This window comes from Nestor notabilis, unplaced genomic scaffold (assembly GCF_000696875.1).
Source record: "Nestor notabilis isolate BGI_N333 unplaced genomic scaffold, ASM69687v1 scaffold9319, whole genome shotgun sequence".
Classification (NCBI taxonomy): domain Eukaryota; kingdom Metazoa; phylum Chordata; class Aves; order Psittaciformes; family Psittacidae; genus Nestor; species Nestor notabilis.
Window position 1 is genome coordinate 25,140 of NW_009943251.1, and position 17,039 is coordinate 42,178.

General features: G+C 35.8%; 1 protein-coding gene across 1 annotated transcript in view; it reads right to left on the bottom strand.

The window, feature by feature from the left end:
- Window positions 1-2,465: 2,465 nt before the first annotated feature.
- PCOLCE2 (procollagen C-endopeptidase enhancer 2) overlaps window positions 2,466-17,039 on the bottom strand; it is a gene marked incomplete at its 5' end in the record, with an annotated part of 25,947 nt that continues 11,373 nt past the window's right edge. The window contains 5 exons of the mRNA XM_010021834.1: window positions 2,466-2,596; window positions 4,208-4,375; window positions 6,348-6,431; window positions 9,950-10,104; window positions 14,573-14,709. Coding sequence (XP_010020136.1) covers window positions 2,466-2,596; window positions 4,208-4,375; window positions 6,348-6,431; window positions 9,950-10,104; window positions 14,573-14,709 — 675 coding nt within the window. The remainder of the gene's footprint in view (window positions 2,597-4,207; window positions 4,376-6,347; window positions 6,432-9,949; window positions 10,105-14,572; window positions 14,710-17,039) is intronic.

Consider the following 17,039-nt stretch of genomic DNA (forward strand, 5'->3'; position numbering starts at 1 on the left):
AAAAAAAAAAAAAAAGGTTGGGGCAGCGGGAGTTTTTGCCTGGAGGACTTAGAATGTCTTTGTACAGATTTTAGTGCAAGTCATAAGAGGACTAAGTGGGGGTTTTGAGACTACTGAAAAACATTGATTTTTCTTTCCTTTCATGTTAATGTCTGTTTTGGAGCGAACTTTGCCTTGATGAATGAAAAATGGAGATGGAAATTTTCATGCTACCTCCATTTGCAGAAAAAATGTCAAAACCATTAATTACAGAAAGCTTACTTTATCCTTTTGCCAAACTGTGGTTTAGATTATAATTTCTGTTGAAATCATATCAGAAATTGCGTTGTGGTTAGATAATTTTGATTCTGTTTGGTTGCAGATTAGATTTTAAGTGCTTGAAGTTTACAGTCACTACATCTGCTTTTAAGATCTTGTAATAGTTGTTACCTGTGTTTTGTAACCAATTCTGGCTTGAGAAAACTGGCACTGCTCTGTGTTTTTTTGAAGTCCTGGCTCCTGTTGTTACAGGGCTACAGCTGTCGGTGCTTTGATTTGGGAAAGAAACTGTTCTAGAGGGAGTGCTGTGGCAGGCGTTTTCCCTACCTACCATTTGGGAGACAAGGAGCAGGCTGCCAGACTCTTCTTGCCTTTCTGAAAAAAGCCAGATGACAGATGGTCATGTCATTATAAATAAAAATAGATTATTGTAGTTCAAGACAGTTCCAAGCATGATTTCCACACTGCTTCTCTGCAGGCTGCTGCTAAAAAATGCAGAGAGCACTGTGCATAAACCCCCTTCATCTGCATAGGAATCAATACAGGAAAATTAAAATTTTAAATTTTTTAAATTGCAAAACTACATCTGCTTTGCGAACAAAGTGTTGCTGTCAGTTCCATAGAGAAATGCTGTTTGGTTTAGGCAGGCAGGCAAAGGCCTAGCAGTCTGTAAAGTGTGGCTACAGTAGTGAGCTGTGTGATGGGAGCTGCCAGCACAGCCTTTTTGTGGCTTTGTGCCTTCCTCTGGTTCTTTTGTCTCCTGCCTGATTACCCATACATTCTCCAAGCAGACACTGCTGTGCTACTGACTTGCACTTGTGGCAGTGCCTCATGGCATTACATAGGAGAATCAATAATTGAAGAAGAGTGGTAATCTGCATTCCACTACAAAAATAAGCAGTAAGTACTTCCAATAGAGACTGTATTTCATTACAATTTTCTGCCTATGGATACAGATTACCAAAAGAACTCTGGTACAGTTATGTATATATGAGTAAAACAAGTACAAAGGGATCTTAGATTCTGTTCCATCCATGTTATTTTTTATTAGTATTCAAGTTTTAGCCAGCTTGAAAAGCGTGTTTTTCGCGTTTGCTTTTGAGCAGAATGTTTTTGAAATTCTTAGTATTAATGTTCTACTATAATGTTTCTATTCCTTTGTCTTTGGTTATAGCCTTTCAGCTTCAGAGTAACAAGTAACTGTATAAGAGGCTGACCTAACAAAGATCCCGTAACATTATAACATCGTCTAACTGCTTCCAGTCTGTTCCTTCCCTTCTTCTCAAAATACCTGCTGGTTCAACCTTTTGCATATAGGAATGAAATAAATTAGACAGATACACTACTATTTACACTCCTGGTGCCAAACTGAGCATGGCTGTATTCTCTGTTCTTTCAAAGTAGAGCCAAAAGCTTAAACTACTTGCATGTGTACTTCACTGCCACTAAATTAATTCCTACCTTTCTCCTCCCTAATTACCTTATGGAACCTAATAGTGACATTTCGTAACTAAGTAACGGTCAATAAGAGAAAAAAGCATGGTGATGTTTTACAATTGTCTTGATTCTTTGAAGAGAAAATCCTATTCAAATCAACAACTTGATGGAAACCAACTAACTTCAATAGAAGGAAAAACACACCCTTAATGAGCAAAGAAGTGTAGTGTCAGTCATACTATGCAAGACTCAAACTATCAAAAGCATGTGAATGATCAAAAAAGGGTTTCTATGTTTAGTCTGCACCACTGTATACATAATGAATAACTAGTTAGTGTATGATTTAGTCTTAAAATATTTTATTAAGCACAGATAATACTGCAGAAATCCATGTAATAAAACAACTTTAGAGAAAAAGCTAAGATAACATGAGTTACTATAAATACTACACTTAGAATTCTTATTTTACATACACAACTCCTTAAAAAATTGGACAATTATAAATTAACAACTTCCAAGTAATTGGAATTTGGTATGTTTGAGATCAAATGGCTGTGCTGCTAATCTTCAGCTTTTAAGACTCAGGAGGATCTGTTCTTGTCTTGTACAAGTATTGTTGCCACTTTGTGCCAGGGTGTGCTCAGGTGGATGGGATGGAAGAAGGGGCAAGCGTGGCCTTAGTATTGGCAATCAGTTGTATCTTCATGACTTACACTAAGTGAAAATTGTTTTTCAAGAGAGATGATAGAATGCAGCTGCAGAGTTTAGTTTTAACATGTTTTGGTTTTCAAGGCATTTAGGATCTTTGAGTTCTTAGTCTTAAAACTCATGACAAAGCTGTTGGGAAAGACTTTGCCTCTACCATCTTCTTCTACCTGGCCCATGATGATGTAGTTTAAACCTGCAAAGGAGAGGATGAGATTACAAGACAGAAAACCAGGATATGATTTGGTAACTATAGTTCTTTATCTGTGGTCTCTTCTTTTGGATGCTGACCAATGCCTAACCATATTTATTTTCTTCTTTTCTACCTAAAACATATACTTCCTTACCTATCTTTGCCATGTTTTTCACATGTACAATTATGTAAAATCAAAGTAGATATATAGCTAAGTATCTACCATATAATTAAATATATAGGAAATATTCATTAAATGTAGCCTGTCACATGAGTCTGAAAGACATTAGAAATGCAGAATAAACACTGGATCACTTAGCTACTAACACCCCAAGTGGAATATGTCTCATTCATTTTGAATATTTTCTCATTTGCTCAGCTTGTATGATAATGCACTTAAGTCTTTTTATTCTGCTTGCCTCCCCCAGAGACAAACATTTTCTAGATACGTGAAGAGGCAGTCAAGCAAGCAAGGTAGACATAATGTGTGATAAGCCCTGGCTTTGGAGAAATGGGATGGATTTGCATATTTTTATGGCTTAGAAGGGCTAGGAGTTTGCAAGGCCTTAGGTTGGAAGGAGTGGTAGGTATTAGAGGGGTATAAGCAAAAAATTTAGATATTAAGTAATGGCTATTAAATAATTCATGTTGATTTAGGAGGAGAAACAGAAGTCTGTGGTTCGGAGCCAGCAGTCTGCCTAAAAGGAGACAGTTTGTTCCACCAAGGATCATACATCTCTCAGACAGATGTCTAATTCCCAAAGAACTAAAGGTAAAAGCAAAATCTAGTTTCTAACAAAGATTTTTCTCTATGGTACTGCCCACTTTGAAATAATATGCTTCAATACCAGTAGTATCCTCAGTGTTATCAGAGTTTTTTTGATGCTTATTATATTATTATGATTGTTTCCTGCTATGGTTCCATTTATGATCTCCTGCCTCAGGAGGCAGAGCATAAAACTGGTTTATTTTTTGACTTGCTTTGATAAAAAGTAGTCTCTGTGTTTCTTATAATGCCATATAGGTAGCTCTTGTTACATTTAACTGGAAATAATCTTGATTGATCTCTTTACAGTATTGCTTAAGATAGCTATAGAAATACTGTCTGTTTGCAGATACAGAGTGGGCTTAATAGTGCTAGTATTTCTACAGTAAAGATGTAAATATATACAAGAGCAAAGCAACAGGGAAATGTGTTGATTTTTGACCTTTGCTGTGACATACTGCTGTTCTAGGTTTAGCTTGGTGTTGTTTTTCTCTTCTAAATAACTGTGTATGAAAACTAGCTCAAAAATCATACATGTAAAAAGAAATAACTATGTAACTGAGCTTCATGTGAGAGAACCAAATCAGATTTTACTTTATCATATGGGTTTAAAAAAAATACTTTTTTTTAAACTCCTTTGATCTAGGTGAGTCTAATCCTCATAAGTAAAACTGAAGAAAACAATATAAAGCTGGATAACTAGTTATTTTTATATTAAATTATGATATTAGTTGCTGATTATGGAAACAATTACTGTAATTTTATGGATTTTTGTGGTCATATTTCAAGTAGCAGTTTTCAAAATTGTCTTTTATAAACACACAAAGAGGTTATTCTTGTGTACTTACCTCTTCTGATGAGAGGACACTGCTTACATACAACAATAATCTTGGCACTCATACTCTTGCCAGCTTGCTGAATTGCTAAATTTCCCTCCTTATATACATTAATGATGGATATTGTGGCATGCAGACTTCCAGCCCGTGTTATTGCTGTGATTACAGTTCCAGTTATCACTAGAAGAAAAAAAACATTTGGTACACTTTTATTTAGACAAAAATTTTGAGGCATAAGAAAAACTAAGTATATTAGTTCATAATAAGGAGACAAACAATACTGGAAACACATACTAAAATCACCTGTAATAGATACCTTACTACTGACAAATTTTGGTGGCACCAAAATATAAAACTATTTTGGAATGTATCAGTTTCTTGCAAGCCCGGTTCTGGGTTTTGATAATTTCAATTAAACAGTACAATTTGATACTACTTTCAAAGACTAATTTTGAAACACTAGAGAGGTTGAATTGAAAACATTCTAGCCAAAAGCTGAATTCTCAGCTCTCTGACACTCTCAAATGAGTAGCAGGGAATAGTTAATGCCCTAGGAGCTAGATTTTGATCTGTATGAGGCCTGATATGGATAGGACTTTGCCAATTTCAGCTAAATTTTGATAACAGATTGGATTGTCATATCTTCCAATGACCTGTCAGGTGAAAATAAAGATACCATTTTTATTCCTGGGATGACTAGAATATTCCTGGGAATAATAAGTGGTATTAACAATAGTTTGGTTTGGTTTTCAGATCACCTTTTGTAAATAAGCTATTCTATCCTAGGATGAATTCGATCTTCAGTTATCAAGTATGTGCAGCCAGATTTATTTTACAAATCTGCATGCTCCACATTTTGGGTTAGGCATTTGTAAATTTGCACGTTATCTTCCTTTAATCCAGAGATTTTAATTAAATAGGAATGTTCAAGTTCAGTCAAAAGAGAACTATGGATGTTAAAATGCTGGGTACTGCAGTTATATTTCTAGAAACAGTAAAAATGAAATGTATCGTGAAAGACAAATGGCTCTTCTAAATTCATAAAGTCAGCAAATAAACTTAGAATAAACCATATTCTACAAACAGTACACTTTCTGTTCTTCCCTTAGGATACATTTGCATTCACAGTAGCATACAAAGTATTTTTACTCTTATTCCTGCCATGGAAAAGACTAAAATATTAAAGTATTTGACAGAAGGTGTCAGAGAATAGGATTTATTACTCTGATGCTAGAAAAGTTTCATGTAGTGTCATTTACCATTGACTACAAGAGCTGAGGTTTGGTCAGTAAGAGGAGACCTAGGTTTTGGGGCTTTTTCCCTACCTGCTTTTGGCCTTGGCCCAGCCTATACTGGTTGCAAATTAAAACAGGCTGGTGGTCAAGAGTGGTAAGGGGTCACGATGCAGTGGCTCCATTCTGGTTTAGGGTACAGCCACAGCCTTCAACTGTTTTTCTAGCAAAATTATGCAATCCTGTGAGATTTCCCCAAATTTTACGGGATTAGCTGTGAAGTTAGAGTTAGATTAAAACAAACAAATAAAATTGGTTTGTGTTTGGGAAAATTATCCCATCAAACTTTTAGGCTTGTTACAGAGGATTAAAAAAGCTTTGAGTATTAATATCAGAAAATACTCTGAGACATAAGTGAATAAATCAGGACTAAAAATGCCATCTAAACATATAGCAGGCACCATTTTCCCAAGTGATGTCTGTGTACAGAAAGCAGTGCTTGTAAGCTTCCATGCCTTCTAATTTCTTTTTAAAATATATTGGGAGAAGTCTATGAATTGAATTGTGGAATAGTCAGCAGGTACAGCATAAATTGTGTATTGGCTGGTTACAGACAGATGAGATGACAATACAGTAATTGAATCACATCCCTCCTGTAGGTGGTTGTCTTACATTGTCATTTGCTTTTCAGATTGATAAAGTATGTTTGAAACACACACATATGCAGTGCCCATTTCAGAATATCTCTAAGAGTGTATGGAGTGATACACAGATACTAATGTCAGATATACACATAGGATGGTATAAAAAATATAGCCTACATATTCATGATAAGTCAGAACTACACCTGGTAAAATTCTTATGAATCTAAAAACACACTGCCAAGTGAATAATTGAAAAGGAATAGTTTGCTTCCTTACCAAAGTTGCTTGAACAATAATTGCTTTCGAGAGTCCCGCTCCTCTTACACTTTTGCTGGCACAGGGCAACTGTAGGTTTCAAAACTTTTTGAAGAGCAAAAAGTAAAATGAAGTGAGGGTTTTGATACAAATGCAAAACAGTATAGTTAAAAAAAAAATAAATTAACAATCCTGATATATACATTAACTAGATCTGGTATTGCAAGGGACAAACATCACAATAGTGATACTCCTTTTCTCTGCCATCACCTCCAATCACTGTCTTTCCATGTGTGCCCCAGCTCCGTATCTCTTCTAATGACCTTATAGAATGGGATGTTACAGAAAATTTACATTTGATTGCAGTGCAATCTTAAATATGTAACTTAGGAGTGTTGTCTGTTGCCATACAGCCCTGGTGGTACACTGAAAGTGTCATAATACTGTATTATACTAGCACTTGAGAGGGAAGGGGTGACCTTTTATCTGAAATTACTGTACTGTGATGGGAGAGATCAGAGTTCAAATTCCTGACTTTTCTATTTTCCTAAATCTCCCACATAGCTCTATGATATCTAGTACTGTATAGTTTTTATTGATGGTATTTTGAAATAAAGCATAATGTTTGAAGTATCTGTTTAATATTAGGGACTGACATTTCCTTTCTGAAATTGAATGTTTTATTTATAAACTAGTGATACACTTTGTATTTTTATTAATAGTCTCTACGTTACTCAGCTAACCCCTTCTACGTACTTAGTCCAGTTGCAGTATTTTTAAGGCGTTTATGTCCTTTAAAATTTGTTTGGAATTGGTCAATGATATCATAATTATTGGAAACATGGAGCTGAGACTGACAGATTAAAAGAAAACCAAACCCCTAATTTCCAAGAAAAACTAAATTAGTTTTGAAGAATATGTTTGCAGGTTTTTACTTTCTTTGGAATGGAGCATTTTGCAGAAGTTTTGTTCAGCCTATACTTTCTGGAAAAAAAAAACCAAACCACCTTCTGACTGATTTTCCAATCAGTAATTTGTACTTTTTCTTTACATGAGTGAATTGATGCTTTTCACAGTTTTCCAAGTTCCTGAGTTCAAGTGAATTACTTTGTCTTTAGTGTTATACCCATAACTCTTAGATCTGCATGCTCATTGGTTAAGACTTTCAAATCCAAAGTTTAAAGATAGGACGCCATATTTTTCATTGATTTTGTGTTGTTTGGCTTAGGTGGGTTTTTAATTAGTCTTCACGTAATTGGTATTCAATGCAACTTCCACCACCATCACTTCAGCTGCTTTTATGTGTCTGCACAGTTCTTTCCCACCAGTGTGTATTTCTAAAAATATTTTTAATTATATGCTGAGGTTTTTTTTTATGAACTAACCTGTGTAGAATACAATGTATGGAATACACTATGTTCAGCTCCTAAAACAGAACATGATACTTTTGCAAATTATTGTTTCAAATTACAGTTAGTGGTTGGCAGGGTGATATACCATTTAATTAGTTTTCTGGTCTCACAATGTCAGGTGCTAGGTCAGGCAAGTACCTCCTATTTCAATGGCACATGCAACACAACAAAAACTAAGATTTTAATGTTCTTTGAGTCCCTCAATTCAGTGTCTGTAGCAGGAAGATAAGAAAAGTAGTAGGTAGGTGAGTCATAGGTGCATGCCAGTGTGGTAGCTGCCAAATATTTACTGAGGTGCTCTGATTTTTCTAAACTTAAATTGGGGTTATGCATTACTAAATAATCTTGTTTGGTCCTCCCAGTTTTGGTTTGGTTGTTTTTGTGCTAACACTTCAAGCTTTACTTTTGAGTTTAGTGAATTTTGGTTGGTGACTAACTTTGCTATGATTTGTCTGCCTATTGTTTGTACAGACAATTAAGGTATTTTAGTAAAATATGCCTTGGAGAAGGACCGAATTAAAAGTTTAGTTGCCTACCATTTTACATGTAGCTATATTGGCAGACAAATCCATTACATGATCCAATGAAACAGGAAAATCCATTACATAAACATAAAGATTAATCTTCATTACTTGTATTAATGTATTGTGTAGCATTTATGTATTTCTTCAAGTTATAATATTTTTATGCAAGAGAGAAACTGAGGTAATTCTTGGAAGTGCCTACTAAATTTTAATATTTCCTTAATAGTTGGAGTTCTCTGCAAGTTTTAATATGTCTGATTTGCAAGACAGTAAGTGAAGTCTGTTTGAACTGGGCGCTTCTGAATGTAACTGATCAAAACTTAATTAAACCATAGAGTTTTCTTCTGCTTTGGTTTGTTTCTAAGATCAGAAATGCCCACACTGTGCATAACTGATCAGATATTGAAGGGACATCTTATTTCTGTCTGCCTAACAAGTTCTTTGAGCACCTTCCCTCTGTGGTCCTCAGATGACTTTGCATTGTTTTTATTTTCTAACATTGATATCATAAGAACTTACTTGGAGTTAATTAGTTAAGTATACCTCTTTGGCATGTGCACACACAAAGAGCTCATAGAGCAAAGCTTGATGGCAAAGCCCCGAACACAAAGATGGCATGAGATAGCTGACAGCCTGGATTACTTGAGACCAAGCGTTTGAACTAACAACTTGGTTAAGAAGTTCTTTATAGTGAAGAAGAGTTGAATTATTTATTGTTAGAGAAGCAGTCACATCGCGATGATTTACAGCTCATTATAATTTCATTTTTATAATGTTTATTTTCATCTATTTTAAACCCCTTTATTAGCAGTATTTAAGCACCACAGCTTCTAGGTTTCCTGAAAAAAAAAGACCCTTGCCGTCCTGTCGTTTGATACGTTTTAAGTACAAATTGGGTTATGTGTTGCAAAAGCGTCACAAATAATTTGGTTTTCTGCAATGCCTGTTTCTTAAATCTTTCACATTCAGGCTATAGAAATTGTAAGAATTTATCCCTCAGTATCTCAATAATAAGGCAGTTTTGGCAATACCTTCAGAGAAATCCTCCTTTCATCTTTCATATATGCTGTCAAGTCTTAAATATAAAAGGATACTTATTTTTAGCATGACATAATTATTTATAAGTTCCAATCCCTGGGTTTCTTTGTTCTCGTTCGGGGTGGTTTGTTTGTTTTTAAAGTAAAAATAAATCTAGGGAGCATCATATTGAACCTGAAGAGAGCTCAGGTGGCTTCCATACCAATTTGCTTGATCTCAATAACTATATGAATAAAAATATGGTCAGATCTTTACCTATTAACTTGTGTAGAAGAAAGAGTTCCTTTAAATAAAAGCTATGTCCCGAAATATCTAGAACTTCTTATACAAAAGAATTTTGATCATCCATTCTTCCATGGCATTTACTAGTAAACTGTCAAAAAATGAGGAGACAGGAAAATTCTCTCAGCTGGAATTACTGTTACACTCACCTGAATAGATTTTCTGGCACTGTTAGGTAGATTGTCCCTTGAGTATACTAAGATACTCCCTTGTGTATATTAATTCTAATTAATTCCCTCAACATTTGAAACTCTAACAATAAAATTTTAATTTTTAATATACTTTCTATTATATTTTTCTCTAACCGTCTCCCCGTCCTAAAAGAATCTATTTTTTTAAGAAATAAAATAAAGCCAGTAAAACTTACTTGAGGTAGCAGGGACTGTTGTGGTAGTAGGTAGAACTGTAGTTGTGGGTAATTTTTTTGGTCTAAATTTATAATGACCAATAAAACCATCAGCTGTTAAGCTCAAATCAGACAGAAACTGAATGAGCAACTCATTCCCCTCAGACAGAATAGGCCTGAAATAGAAAAACAAAATATTTCCATTGTTCTGAATGTCAAAGCCAGAAAGTTTTAATAGCATTCCTCTTACATGAAAAAGAGGGATTATTTCACTTTAATTATTGGTCTGGATGCAATATGTATCCCCAGAATAATACTGAAATGCGTGTTTGTTTGGTAGCCACCAGTCAGACACTGGTGTTCTGAGTGTGAAACTCTTTCTGATTAATCATCTAAACCTCTGATTTCTGAAAGTTATATCAATATAGGTATCTTTAATTTCTTCTATGTGACTTCATTGGAGACTTCACTTCCTTGGAACAGAAGGGACAAGATTAACACAGTAGGAAAATATATTGAAATCCTGAGCATGTAACAGAGGTAAGTAAATGCTTTTGTTTAGTTGTTGTGGGGTTTTTTAATTTGTATTTGTTTAATGAAAAACATCTGACATATTGGAAGGCCTTAAGAAAATGAATTCAGTGTTGAATTCTGTAATTCTTCAACAAAAGCACTAAAAATAAATGTTTTGAGTTATTATTTCTGTGGGCTCAGTTTTTGTCATTACCAAGCCCTTGAAGAGCTAATGGAGTTCCTTTCTTAGGATTTGAAATGTCATAAACAAGCACTGTTGAGTGTATTAGTTTTCAGCTCATAAACTGTGTAGTACCTTCTGTGACACTAACACTAGCTGCCTCTGGATGTGGATGCAGAGCAATGAGACTTCATTCAAGACTATTGTTGGAGAAAATCATATGGAATGCAAGTCCAGACAAAGCATCACTTCTCTCATTCTTCTGAGCTTTCCACAGACCTTGTCTCAATATTCATTCATAATTAGTGACACAAATTTTTCAAGCCAAACCACAGGTTTTGGAAAGGGGAAGAAAAATAAATACAGGAGCAAAATAATCTTGGTGAGGAGAGAGAGGAAAACAGGAATTGGTTTTAAGATGTAGTTTAACTAATGTCTGTGTTGTTTCTTCCCAGGAAGTCCAACAGAGTTCATGAGCAAGATTTTTTCAAAATGTTTAATCAGGCCTTTGAGGTAAAAAGTTGTCATCATATCCCAGGTTTTTTGGCAGGTGTTTCAGAATTCAGTTTACTCTGATGCTTGAGTCTGACATAACCAGCAGTAAGTGCTTGGTTATCTGGAATTCTGTAGACTTCAGATGCCACTGTAGTTGCACAGATTACACGTTTCTTGTAGCAGCATTGACACAGCCTGTGGGCATAGGAGGGCACTGATACCAGCTGCCTGAGAGCTCTGTTCTGCTTCCCGAACACCAAATGGGAACTACAAATCAGAAAATCTGACCTAGTCTGTTTATCCTGTCTTTTTTAAAAAGGCTTTTTGTCTGAGAAGCAGGGTTTTTTTGAATAATTACTTCTCCTAGTAAATTGCAATTATTATGTTTGCCAGTCATTTATGTATCATAGTAATTGTATTTAGGAATCAGGTATGTGGTTACACTGTATGCTTGCTCGTCTCAGATCTGAATTCATCTCTGCAACCACCAAATGAGTTCAAGGTATCCACTTCACTCATACTTCTGATGTATACTGTTTCTGTTACAGAATGCCACGTTACATTATCTGTGTGCTGGTTAATGAGTTTCACCTCGCATAATTACTGTGTCAGACATGCAACTAATGCTCTATAGAAGGCTTGTTTTGCAATTCACTTTACACACCATGATTTCTGTTTCTTTTACAACACTGGTCTTGTCCTTACTATTTTTCTGAACCCAGCTGATAAATTATCATGAGAATTCTTCAGAACTAGTGGAAAATCCCCAAAAGCCATACTTTCCCCTCTTTCACTGGATATAGAAGCCGACTATATACAAATCTGCAAAGGAAAGTAACTGTGTTCAAGCTCTACATTGGATCTCTGGTTAGGAAGCAATGCTATCCTAAAATGGACTTGCAGGACACTTTTTACATTCTGTAAAGGAAATCTTATTTCTAAGCTAAGTGGCCTGGCTCTGAGCACAGTATTATGCCCTTGTTTTCCTGTTTCACAAAGTCGATACTAAAATGCCTCTATTTTGAAGCCCACTGAGGTCTGGCAGGCCAGTTTACAGCTTTGACATGCTGTGGAGAAGATGCTGAGCCACAGCTGAGAAGTTGTTTAGGAAGCGACAGAGTCTAACTGGCACTTCTTCCTTTTGTACTCCCCTGTCAGCCAGGACCAGATCCTGACAGTGAAAAATGTACTTTGCCCAGCTGGGCTAGGTTTTAGCTGGAAAGAGGCAACTAAATCCCAGGGACTGGAGGCCACCAGCCGCCTCTGTGAAGGGTGATGTTCACTGCTGCCTTCTGAGAACGAAGGGGAGGACAAGTTCTTATGGAGTTTGGTTCTTAGCTCATTTGGAAAAGGTCTGAAATGTCGCACCTTGTATAGAGTTAAACTAGATTCTAATCATGCTTCTGGCTTCAACTCTGTTCAACTAGGAAGCAAGCCTTTTTGCTCCAGTGCTTTGGATCTGACTTGTGCACAACAGAACACCAATGGCAGGAACTGAAGGCATGTGTATGGAACATTACCAGGTGAGTGTTTCTCATCAGAGATACTATTAGGTTTGGGGTTTTTTTACAGTAGCTTGAAGGTAAATACCTTGCTATTCTGCAATAACAGTTGAGTTGTAAGGGATGGATCTGCAAAGTCACTCATGCTATGCTCACAATGGAATACCTGGTGATAAAGTATTAAGTAATGTAACTAACATCTCTCATCTTCTGGTTGCTTTTTTAATCCTGTCTAAAGAGGGAGGAGTCATTGCAATAGAATTCCTTTTGGGAGGGTATTTTTACTTCAGATGATGGTGATTTGTTATCTAATATATACAGATGCTTGCAGCGTTCAGGTCAAAGAAATACATCACTCATTTGGAGACCCATTCTGCCCATCTGCAGTCATTCTAAGTGCCACAGCACTGCAAGGCAATAATTCATCTTAGTTTCCAAGTAAAGCTCTAAGCAATAAAGTATGAAGTCAGTTTCATATGAATAAATACGTGAGGCAAAAATGGAAAAATTCTTAATGTCGTTGGCTAAGAGGTGGAAGTGAATGACCAAGGTTTTTAAGTCACCTCCTTGCCTTGAGGACTGAATACTAACTCTGTTTTACAGAATCTCTCTCCATGTCACAGCCTGTGAGTTGAAGGCAATATGGAAAGATAGTTTACTTTTGCTGGTGAAGTTTTTCCTGAAAACAAAGAAGTGATTATGTATGTAACTGCAGCTAGAATTTAGCCTCTTGCATCATCTTAGTGGCCTGAATTACCTAGCACTTAAAGAATAATCTTACCCATAAGACTCTCTTTTGTCAATATCCTTTTACAGAGCAAATTTTAAACTTTACTACAAGAAGGGGACCTGAAAATGTAGAAACTTAATGTAGAAAGTTTTAAATTGGAGGGGGGAAAAAGAAACAAAACGGAAAAAAGTGCAACTTGAGATGAAAAGGCGAAGGTGGCTGAAAGAAACTGATGTTGTATTTCAGGTGCAGCTCTAACCTTAATTAAATTCTTGCCAAATTTCTAGTAAGTTTCTGTAGGTCTAAGCTTACTCTGTTTCTAGCACTCTCATGCTATTACATACCTACTGCATGGAGAAGAAAGATCTCTAAAAGGGCTCTTTAAAAAGAGTCCCCAGAATGTTTGCCTCCTCTCCCATCTCCTGAGGGCATACTACATAACCTTAAAAAGCCCAACCAAACAAAAAACACAAAAAAACTCATAGTAAATCTCAGTCTAGCAAGCTATGCTTAGAAACAGCCTATACTTAGAGGCTTGCACCTCTCCCCCTGTACCAAAATTAGCTGCTCTTGGCAATCAAACTATCTGCCACTTTTGGGATACAAGTCTAGTCACACACCTCCATGTATCTTTTTTAATAGCTTGTATTTCTTGGAACAAAATGCATCCTCTTCATCTTCTAGAGCAACTCAGCTTTAAGAAGATTGATGGAAGAGGAACAGTGGGAAAGGAGAGCTAAAAATTTCTAGCCTCGCCCAAAAAACCTACTCTTTTGAGGGGAATAATTATGATCTACTCTTGCTAGACCTGATTATAATTGCAGTACTATTGGCTGGGTTGGGGATAGTTGGGGGTGGAAGGCTTGGAGGGATGGGTTGGTTTGGGGGGGGATAGGTGAGTTGTGGTTTGTGGGTTAATATTGGTATTATTCCAGTATCAATGGCATTAGCATTAGCATTGATGTTATTAGAGAGTGCCCTAATGATGGACAGGACAGAACACAGGTTGGAATCAGTGCTAGTAGTGGAAGGAGAGAGAAAAGAGAAAATCCTAGGGGAAGAGAAGAAATGAAGCAACTCCTAGAAGTTCAGTTTGAGGTAGAAAATGTCATATTTAATTAAAAAAAAAAAAAAAAGAAAAATATTTCAGCAGCCTAGTACAAAACTCTTAGCAAAATGACACACAGTGGTAGTAAAGTTCATCATTCGAGAAAGGTACTTACGCTGGTGGACTGTCTCCGCAGTACTTCCCAATTCTTTTAGCATCATTTATTTCCCCACCATTAAACACTGCAACATAGTCATATCTGCAGTAGTTGTCTCTCTCCACATCAAACTTCTCAAACTTTAACTCTATTAGCTGCAGAGAAAGTTAAATAAGTCATTATGGTTTTGATATACAGAGTTTATTAGTGCTTTTATAGTAAGTAACCTTTTCATATGAAAAACTAATAGATTTTTCTTTTCATAAAGGAAAAATCCTTAGTCCACTTAATTGTGGAGCAAAGTATTTTAATCCGTGTGACTTCTCTCCAATAAATAGTTCAACATATGACTAACATTCTATAAGACATTTTGTTCTCAAATATATGCAAGTAACTTGTGATAAAGTAATTTTTATGAGTGAATGAAAACAGGATAGTAGGTGTTAGGTTGCTTTTAAAGTAACTGTAATAAACCTAAACCACAAACAAGGGGCTTTTAGTGTCATTTTGTCATTCAAGATATACTAAAGAAAAAGCAAGGGCTAAGCTGATTAATAGCCATTTCATTGAGTTCAGTAAGAATAGGGTTTGAATCACTGTGGTTGCTAGTGCTGTGTTTACTTGATGCAGAAATAAAAAGGTCAGAAACAAAAATATTGACAGAAAGAAAACTGGTAAATAGTAAGACTAAAATCAAGAGAAAGTAACTAGTTAAAGGAATTGTGTTTCCATACACGATTTCCATAAATGTTTGGCTTTGGAAGTCGTAAGTGAGAACTAGTCTAACTAATATTTCAAGTACTGATGCCATTACCTCCAACATGGCTTGTATTTATGGGCTTTTCTACTTAAGAAAGAAAAAAAATGGACAAGAAAACAGATATGGAATTTAATGCTCTGAAATGGAAGTTCTGCAGTATGACTCTGTCAGTTGTGTGTAGCAAGGAAGGAGAGCACAACATAACTGCACAATTGAAACAGAGGTAATATATGCATTTAGGTTGTTTCTTTATATGAAGCACAACAGTTTTTAAATCACCTTCCCATAAATAGCACAAACAAGGCTTGAATGACAGCACTGAACTGTGCTGATTATAGATGTGCAGGATTTCTCTTTAAAGTTCAAACAAAGATGATATTAAATCTTTTAAGACTGTACAAAGAAAAAGGAGTCATTTTTACATTGCACACACTTTATTTGATTTACTGACATAATAAAAGTGGTCCTGTTCTACATTCATAGTAATGATAGCCTGCTATCACCTGATGTCTTAGTTTTGCCTGGATATGCTTTCGCACTGTTCAGATGTGTAAGGCATCATTTTGTCTCCCATAAAATGTGAGTAACCTAGGGGGACTTCGTTTCAGAGATGAGTAACAGGCTTGTTTCAAAAACCTTGTGGTTGTGAAGAAAAAATGCACTTTAAATAGAGGTACCCATCTGAATAACATGCTTACGATCAAAAAAGATTGTATAGAAAAAAGTAATGCAACTAGGAGAGGAAATGCTAAATTTTTCCATAGCAGGCAAAGCAGCAAGCCATAATATCTACTTTACTATTGTTCCTAAGTGCATGTTGCACTAATAAAGAAGTATTTCATGATAGAATAGAAGCTCTCCACCATCATGAGAAGCTCTTGCATCTTATGTAATAAAAGAAGTAATTATAGATTTGTATTAGAAGCAAAAGAGTGCCTTGCTTTATTGTTCACATGCTTGTGAAAGGGAAGTAGAAACAACAGCACCTAAACTTTAGCAAATGGAATAGTGAACAGCTTTTATGTGCACTTGAAGAAAGATGATTATTCACTTTCCTCAAAAATGGCTTTTGACTGTCAAAATTCTGCCTCATTTGCATGCAAACAACCACTATTGCAGTACATGAAAAATATTTATTTGGAAACTTGTAGATCTATGGAACAGAATCCTCAAAATGTACAGGATATGATGTACTTATTTTTATGCTTACATAGTCTTTCTACAAGCTTAGGAAAAGTTTTTAGGCTTATCTAGAGATATTTGGAAAGAACCAAAGTAATCTGCAGTTTACAGATAAAGTTTTAAAAATCACTGCCTATCTGTAGGATTGTTAGATAACCTGTAACGAGCAAGCAAGGAATGTGGATTAAAGAGGAGTACAGGAAAGACTAAGCTGATGCACTGCTGCAGTTCAAGGGATGAAATATCTTGGTAAATGGAAACGTGTGAAAGATCTGAAGAATATATTTATGTGGGGCAGCTTTTTTTTTTTTTTTTTTTTTTTTTTGCGGATTATGGTCATGAGCAGAAGATTAAGAGGAAAGTTGTCTTTACATATAGAGGAACTTAAGAAGCGGTATGTGGTTAAGAAAAGCAATCTACCAAACATGCTTGGTGACAAAAACATTCAATCGTAGCAGACTTCCTGCCAAGGTACAGAGCATATGGCTCAGCGACAACCAGAAAATGTGAAGCTAGGATTGAGATTAGCCCTACAGTGTAGGG